The sequence below is a fragment of the Haliotis rufescens genome, unplaced genomic scaffold (genome assembly GCF_023055435.1).
Source record: "Haliotis rufescens isolate VD_foot unplaced genomic scaffold, xgHalRufe1.0.p SCAF_15, whole genome shotgun sequence".
Taxonomy (NCBI): domain Eukaryota; kingdom Metazoa; phylum Mollusca; class Gastropoda; order Lepetellida; family Haliotidae; genus Haliotis; species Haliotis rufescens.
In genome coordinates, this window is record NW_025963835.1 from 21,057,428 (window position 1) to 21,066,006 (window position 8,579).

The 8,579-nt window shown below is 43.9% G+C and overlaps 2 protein-coding genes across 2 annotated transcripts; one reads left to right on the forward strand and one right to left on the reverse strand.

Moving 5' to 3' along the window:
• Positions 1-1,571: 1,571 nt before the first annotated feature.
• On the reverse strand, positions 1,572-6,795 carry LOC124135265 (E3 ubiquitin-protein ligase TRIM71-like). The gene is made up of 3 exons (XM_046500533.2): positions 5,628-6,795; positions 4,288-4,332; positions 1,572-3,596 (listed from the first exon to the last, which is right to left on the reverse strand). Exons 1-3 carry the CDS (start codon positions 6,793-6,795, stop codon positions 2,956-2,958), a joined length of 1,854 nt encoding a protein of 617 aa, XP_046356489.2. The 3' UTR covers positions 1,572-2,955.
• Positions 6,796-7,210: 415 nt separating this feature from the next.
• On the forward strand, positions 7,211-8,116 carry LOC125379943 (proline-rich protein HaeIII subfamily 1-like). Its single transcript, XM_048395847.1, has one exon. The coding sequence runs from the start codon at positions 7,211-7,213 to the stop codon at positions 8,114-8,116; it is 906 nt and encodes a 301-aa protein (XP_048251804.1).
• Positions 8,117-8,579: the final 463 nt, after the last annotated feature.

The following is an 8,579-nucleotide window of genomic DNA, read 5'->3' on the forward strand; positions in this document are numbered from 1 at the left end:
AGCTTTGCTTATCCGGTCTGTTGCCGATTTTATAGTGCACAACCCACTAAGATACCATGCCGCAGGTTAACATGAATACTCCACACAGACACAGTATACTGACTCCGAGCCCACCAGTCCTTGTTTTAGCCCCTTAGTGCCGAGCGCCAGACAGGGTAACAATAAGTACCATCTTTTAACGTCTTTTGGTATGACGCGGCCGGGAATCGAACCACGAACCTTCCGTTCTCCGGGCTGACAACTTGTTCTTATTATTTATGTAATCTAGGAACGAGGAATTAGGAATCATTGTCTTAGAGACTTGTGCAAGTCTACTCCGTCCCCTACTGATTTAAGATCTCACCATCATATTTAAGCACATGCATCAGGCGTAGAGAGATATCAGTAAGAAAGTAGTTCCTCACTCCGGATCAGTACTTTGAGGTGGTGTCCTGTATCTAATGCCCAAAAGACTGGCCTGTGTCGTCTGAAGTAATAATTAAAATTAACCAGCGGTTTGATAGGGCACAGAAAATAGAAACACAAAGAAAAATCTATTGCTATGAATTTCTTTTAGTTGACTGAAGTCTATCATATCCAAGCGCGGATACAACAATTAAGAAAAGGGGTGCATTTAGTGATCGCTTTTACAGGGGCCGTTGTCTGTCGTTTTATTTTCAGTGAGTGAGTGAGTGAGTGCATTGTACTCACGTACCCGGAAATCAAACCCGGGCCTTCGGTAAAACCATATTCACTCACTCACTCCAGCAGGACAGGCAAATGCCCAATATAGCAATGTATGGACCTTTTACGTGCGCTTCATCATGCAGTACATATAAACGAAGCACTAGTAAAAGAACCTACCCTGAACGCGTGACAGAATAATGTGCTACTGTCTTCATATTGAGGCAATGCTTAATACACTAACGGGAAAAGTAACATATTCATGAAGACATTTCGACTGTAAGGTCATGTTTCACAATTAACACGTGCATGTTCACGCACGGCGCACAATTTCGATGATTGCGTGTTTGTTGGGAGCATGATATTCACACACGTGTTTTTAAAAAAAGTGAACAGCTGATTGTTTAGCTTTCAGGTGCTCATAAAAACACTTTTGTTTAACCGTCAACAATGACACGGCTAGCTAAAAAGTTAAGGTGTACGAGATGTGGGTATGCTTCAACCGGAAATGGCGCAAAACGAAGTTGCCAGACTGTTGCCGAAGTTGCCGAAGCGTTCATCGAAACACAATATTGTCTCTATATATGGAGACGCATCTGTGCCAGGGCAACACTCATGACTTGCTATTGGGATTTGTCAATGAAGTGAAACATTGATCAGACGAATGACGGCATATTGTGTTGTTAGTTTCAATAAAATAACATTTACGCCACTTTGTATGAAGCACAGCATTTTTCCGATAGTATATATCAACATCAGGGATTCGAACACATGATGAACCAGTGTGTCTTGACACTGCAAATAGGTTATACTTCTTCAGAGGTTCAAATACTTGTTACAACAACAACAACAACAACAACAACAACAACAACAACAACAACAACAACACTCAAACTAACATGCTTTACTATGTATAAGTGTTAGATGAATTAATTTACAATTACCGATAGAGAACAAAACATGGAAGCCTACACTTCTAGATTGCAGCTTATAAGGGTTAAACATTTGGAGATGAAATAATATTGTATAAGTTCTTTAAGGGAGATCTGAAAGAAATTGAAAATAGGAATTGACCATAAATGATAAACCATATCAAAACGTTATAAGGCTGAACATACAGTAAACTACGGTTGTAACGAACTCAAAGGGACCACTAATTTTAGTTCGTTGTAGCCACGGTTCGTTATATGCATATATACAGCATAACTACAGCAAATAGTCGGAACAAAAAAGTACATTTTCGTCATAAGCGTGTTCGTTATAACCATAGTTTACTGTAGTCGCGGAAGGGCCAAAACACAACTATGACACCCGTATAAATTACATCACCTTCGAATTACCATTCTTGTTTGTTTCATGTTTAGCCACCACCAAAGAAGGGGGTGTACATTATAGTGCTCGACAGGTATCATTTTGGAAAATGATAACCAGGAGATTACAAATGATCGTTTTTTGTCTATTTTGATATTCATAACATTGGTATTAGTTGTCTGATGATATTTACTCTCATTTGAGCGCTGGCATGTGACCAGTCCAGACCTGATTAACTTTGCAGCAATTCCATGGTCCATCGTCTCTGTGTCTGTGTCGGAAAGGCTACATGTAGTGCTGACTACATAATTATGATACATTATCTATCATTTGTGGGACCAAAATATACATTTTTGTATTGCAACCATATTGGTTTTGTATCAGCAGTGCATCTGAAAAGTATGCTGTCATAAATAATCTATCTACAGGAGAAATTTGTTCCTTGAACGTATTTTTCAATTTCGTGCACTGTTGCGTTTTTAACAATATTTGACGAATACATTTGTACAAAAATACTGAGTATCTTTTGAGTATTTTTGTAAATACTGCATATCAAGGGGTCTGGTGGGATTAATCTGTGGTTTCAAAGTTTTGAAATTAATAATTTTTTATACTGTACTTTTTAGTGGAGTTTAATCCTCATTTATGCCCAAAAATGTGTATAAATTGGACTACTTTAAACTTTCATAAGGTCGAAAATTGCCGTATAGATACTATATGTGTCTACTCTACATATCTACATACTACAAAGGGGCGGTCGGTAAGCCTAGTGGGTAAAGCGTTCGCTCGTCACGTCGACGACCCGGGTTCGATTCCCGATACGGGTACAATGTGTACAATATTGCTGAAATATTGCTAAAAGCGGCGTAAAACCATGCTCACTCACTCACTACATACTGCAACACTGATAGTGGAGAGTGAACGTAATGATCCATGTTCAGGGCTCATGAACGTGAAGGACTTGCCCTACCCCGGTGTACTTCAACACAGGGAGGACAGAAGGTTGGTGACGTCAGGCGTCAGTCTGGCGTTATGGCCTGACATGAGTTGACCTCTGACGTCCGACCACTGTGGGGACGCCAGCGCCATCATGACCCACATCGGCTTGTCCAGGTCCAGATCAGTAATAGACCGCACTATCCTGGCGTCAGCGACATCGACCATATGCATTTTCTTCTTGTCGTTGTCCAGTACGACACATAGCTGAAGATCACGTGATTCCCCAGCCTCGTTTTCGAGGAGGGGCTCATCTGTTAGAATTTTGCCGTCATAGATGACCTTGAGACAGAGTTGATCCTCGTGGTTTTCGCATGCTACTACGCAGACGCTCAGTCCATTTGATTTGAACCAGTCGGCATCGACAGGGGTACTAGTCAGAGCAGTCTCAAATATCATACTATTCTCCTTCGGAGCCTCAGTGATGGAGAATCTCACCTTCAGCTGGTACAGCGCGCACTGGCAGGGTTCAAGGGTCACAGGTTTAGAGGTCATCACGTGTCGACGCGCCTTAAGACGACTTCCGGTGTCTCGGAGAGGGGGTTCTGGTAGGACGTTAGTAACCATGGTTCCAGATACCGTGACGTCACTGCTTGCCGTGGTTGGATCCCACTCCAAAAACGGGGCTGCGCAGACATTGAGTTTATAATCACTGGTAAAGTTAGACAGTGACTGACTTCAAAACCACGTTGAACAATAATAAATTAACTGACGGGCATAAGAAAGCATACATTTGAAAATTGGATTTGATGGAAAAGTTACTGACGTTATCACAACGTTACTATGCTTGTCGTTAGAGTCGACTAAAGGGATCAGGTAGTCAGGCTCGCTGCCTTGGTTGATGCATGTCATCGATCCCAATTGCGTGGATCGATGCTCATGTTGTAAATCACTGGATTGTCTGGTCAAGACTCGATTATTTACAGCCCGCCGTCATACAGCTGGAATATTGCTGAGTGCGGCGTTAAAAAACAAACAAACAAACAAACAAACTAGGCTGAAAACAGTTGCCGGAACACTGCACACTTAAGGTCCAAAACACAACTATGATACCGCTTGAAATATATATACATCGCCATCGAATAACCATTTCTATTTTGTTTTATATTTTGCTACCTTCATACATGGGTGTATACTTTCCTTTTCCGGGCAGTTTCTATGTATATATGAGCCAATCGCTGATACGGGATATATATATAGTGCACACGGTGACAGAACGAGGGCACATGGTTAATTTACCGACATCAGCTGTCTATGTAGGTAAATCTTTAGCGAGTAGGTAACAATGTGATTACAGCTTCTGGATCGAATACTCACAGAAGACTCCTGCTTTCCCCCCGATGTATGCATCCTCGAAGCTGACTGGAAAACAAACAATACACTTCATACAATAAATCTATTGGATAAAAATTGATACAACTCATATATGTAAATGCTATTTCAGGCAAGTTTCACAACCTTGTCAATTTCTGGATAAAATAAGGTTTTCTGTGATGTTTCTTTCGGCTGGAGCGTTTCGCGATGAAACTTAGAATGGACAGGTGTACATTATGGCCAGCAAGTAATATATGATGAATCTCGTACTGTTAACGTTCCCCACATGTGAGGGTGAAGGTGAAATGGGGTTTAACATCGCATTCAAAATTGTTGCACTTATATAGCGACGTGCATGCACGTTGGAGTGTGGCTGCGTCTACTAGTCCGGACTAATGCCGATTTTGTAGTGCAAGCCCACTGAGATATCATACCGCAGTTTGACATGAATACCTCACTCAGACACAATATATTGACTCCGAGCCGACCGGTCTTTATTTTAGCCCCTTTATGCCCAACGCCAGCCAGGTTAACAACAAGTACCATTTTTTAACGTCTTTTGGAATGACGCGGCCGGGGATCGAACCCACTCTACCACTCTACCACTTGACCACATAGGCGGTCTTCACCACATGTCCATGGAGATGATCTTCTATGTATAAAAATGAAGTCCAGGTGGCCAGGCTCGTGTGTAGAGTTGCGTCCCTTATCAAATCCCCAAAACAAATGATCGTGGCTTGAATCTCAGATTTGCAGCACCATCACAATCCTCATGGGTTTATAAAACATGTCAACTGTGCCCTTCTTGCAGGCCCAGTCGCTTGTTTACTTACGCACATTAAATGACACTAATTCAAACAGGTTTAACCACTAAGACCTGCATTACATGGGGCTTTCCTCCCACATAACTGTTCAAAGCGGCCTTAAACTAAACTGACCGCCTCCGTGGTCTAGTGGTAGAGCGTCCGCCCGGAGAGCGGAAGGTCCGGGGTTCGATCCCCGGCCGTGTCATACCAAAAAACGTTAAAAGATGGTACTTGTTATTACCCTGTCTGGCGCTCGGCATTAAGGGGCTAAACACGGACTGGTCGGTTCGGAGTCAGTATTCTGTGTCTGAGTGGGGTATTCATGTTAAACTGCGGCATGGTATCTCAGTGAGCTAGGACTATAAATCGGCATCAGTCAGGACTAGTACAAACAGCGACACAAACACACACACGTACATGCAGTCGCTCTATAAGTTCAATAATCTTGGACGCGACGTTAAACACCATTTCACCTCACCTCACCTTAAACTAAACTCAACTCAACTCTAGTGTTTTCCCACTCCATGTATCACCTACCTTGTGGTATCTCCACTGGTGTCAGTGAGATGGCATTATACATGTCTGCCTCCTGCACATGCCTGGGCTTCTTTGTAGGGGAAAAGACAACCGATCTCACAAGCCCTGTCATCTGGATAGTAGAAGTCAGGTGGCTTGAGTTGGCCGGTACAAAGCTAACACCCGAACTTGCAAAGTCGACGTCAAGTGGCGTCTCTTCCAACACGGCGGTGAGCGAGGCGACCGAGGACGCCATCAGCTGCAGGTCCTCCGTCTTGTCGGCTTGTCCTCTGAGTTGTTTAATGTTCTGTGAAGATAACGTGACCCGGTTCAGAAGTATCCTATTCGATTCCAAAGCGTCTTCAGTCAGCACCAGATTCGCGTTTGACTTATCTTCGACATCGGAAAGAATCACAGCTCTCCGCAGTTTCAGCTCTTCGAATAGTTTATCAAATGTGGTCAAGATCTCCCGCCTTGCTTCTTGTCTAGCCGTGACGATTCTGTCAGCAGTTTTCTCCAACATTCCAACTTTCTTCTCCAGACTCCAAGCCTTGTCCTCAAGCTGAGTCATATTTTCTTCTGTGACCAGGGCCTTGTCTTTATGAGCGTCCGCTACAGGGACTACGGTGTGTCCTTTTTCTTTGTCGTGATCTTCAACAGTACAGGACACACAGATGACTACGTCGCAGGTCTTACAGAAGAAGTTTTGGGAGAGATGATGCTCACTGCATTCATGTCGGACCCGGAATCCGTCCAGAGTGCTTCCTTTCAGCTCCTCTAACGTCATAACCTTGTGTTTGAGGAAATATTTATTTCTGGCATGGGCGCTATGACATTCCTTGCACAGACACACACAACATTCCTCACACCTGAACACGGCGTACTGGTTGTCAGGGCAGTCCATGCACGGCAGACGACTTCCGGTCCTGATCTTCTCTTGCTCCATGAGCTTGTGTATGAGAGTATCCGGGGGTAGGGAGGTCACGCCGTGGGGTAGATGATGTCGTTGACGGCACACGGGACACTGCAACGTCCTTTCAGCGTAGTTGTCCAGGAGACACAGTCCGCACACAGACTGGAGACAGCACGTCAGGCGATGTGGAACCCTGGACTCGCCAAACAGCCGGAAACATACAGGGCACTTGATTAGAATACTTCTGAGTGTCAACGAGTTTAAGACGTCCGTCATGGTCTTGTGTGTACCACAGACATATGTTTCTGAGTATACTGTACGAGACCAACGTTCAACGACAAAGCAGATATTTGATACCCGCAACTTAGTCGAACAATGGGCCTTCAATTGATGTCATCAATGTTGAAAATGCAGTTTAGCTTCTTTAATGTATAAAGTAATATGATACACATTGGATGTCATCACAAATACTTCTTAATTAATTAAATATAAAGTGCACGTACATGGATTAGTGGGAATGAATAGCAGACTGTTTTATTTCTGTTGGTCCCTTGGGATAAAGTGTTAGGATGAGCGTAAAGGCAGTAGAATACTTTCTGAAGCAGAACGCTGAATATAATGACCAAGAGTGAGGCTGTGCTCAGCTGTAGTCACGTGACGTTAATAGTGTCATGTACCATTTCCATTACAAATGGAGGACACAAATGGACCAGTCCAGGGCGCTCCATTACAAATGGAGGACACAAATGGACCAGTCCAAGGCGCCCCATTACAAATGGAGGACACAAATGGACCAGTCCAAGGCGCTCCATTACAAATGGAGGACACAAATGGACCAGTCCAAAGCGCCCCATTACAAATGGAGGACACAAATGGACCAGTCCAAGGCGCTCCATTACAAATGGAGGACACAAATGGACCAGTCCAGGGCGCTCCATTACAAATGGAGGACACAAATGGACCAGTCCAAAGCGCCCCATTACAAATGGAGGACACAAATGGACCAGTCCAAGGCGCTCCATTACAAATGGAGGACACAAATGGACCAGTCCAGGGCGCTCCATTACAAATGGAGGACACAAATGGACCAGTCCAAGGCGCTCCATTACAAATGGAGGACACAAATGGACCAGTCCAAGGCGCTCCATTACAAATGGAGGACACAAATGGACCAGTCCAGGGCGCTCCATTACAAATGGAGGACACAAATGGACCAGTCCAGGGCGCTCCATTACAAATAGAGGACACAAATGGACCAGTCCAAGGCGCCCCATTACAAATGGAGGACACAAATGGACCAGTCCAAGGCGCTCCATTACAAATGGAGGACACAAATGGACCAGTCCAAGGCGCCCCATTACAAATGGAGGACACAAATGGACCAGTCCAAGGCGCTCCATTACAAATGAAGGACACAAATGGACCAGTCCAAGGCGCTCCATTACAAATGGAGGACACAAGTGGACCAGTCCAAGGCGCTCCATTACAAATGGAGGACACAAATGGACCAGTCCAAGGCGCTCCATTACAAATGGAGGACACAAATGGACCAGTCCAAGGCGCCACAATTCGCTGTACCAGAAACCCGTACGCGTGATCGTGGGTTCGAGTCCCAGATCCGCCCTATGTTTCTGGGTTTGTCAGCACCATGCCCGTGCTCGTTGGTTTCACCAAAGTGGTAAATGTCTAAGACCTGCATCAATTCCGGCTTTCCTCACACATTTTGTAAGCTGACACGCCGCGATATAACTGTTCAAGGCTGTTTAACGCACTTATTGCAGCATGTGTATATACATTTCTGAACTTATCAGACTAGAACTGTTTTAGTTTCATTTTATTGATAATTTGACCTGGGATTTGGTATCGAGATGAGATATTTGTTTAGCTACAGCTGCAAAACCAGACATGTTCTTTTTATTTAAGACTATGAGCCTGAATTATTTTAAGTAAGACATCTTGCAACAATGTGATTTTTGTGGCAGGCAATTTCTTTTTTTTCCCCAGAATTTTCGGGGACATTTGATTTTTCTCTCCATAAAATCCCGTAAATAAATGATGCA

Excerpts from the sequence above, each read along its gene's own strand:
- LOC124135265 (XM_046500533.2), bottom strand. The coding sequence starts at position 6,795 with ATGACGGACGTCTTAAACTCGTTGACACTCAGAAGTATTCTAATCAAG. Across the intron at positions 4,333-5,627 it reads ACCAGTGGAGATACCACAAG|TCAGCTTCGAGGATGCATAC; the intron begins GTAGGTGATACA and ends TTTGTTTTCCAG. Across the intron at positions 3,597-4,287 it reads GGGGAAAGCAGGAGTCTTCT|CCCCGTTTTTGGAGTGGGAT; the intron begins GTGAGTATTCGA and ends ATGTCTGCGCAG.
- LOC125379943 (XM_048395847.1), top strand. The coding sequence starts at position 7,211 with ATGGAGGACACAAATGGACCAGTCCAGGGCGCTCCATTACAAATGGAG.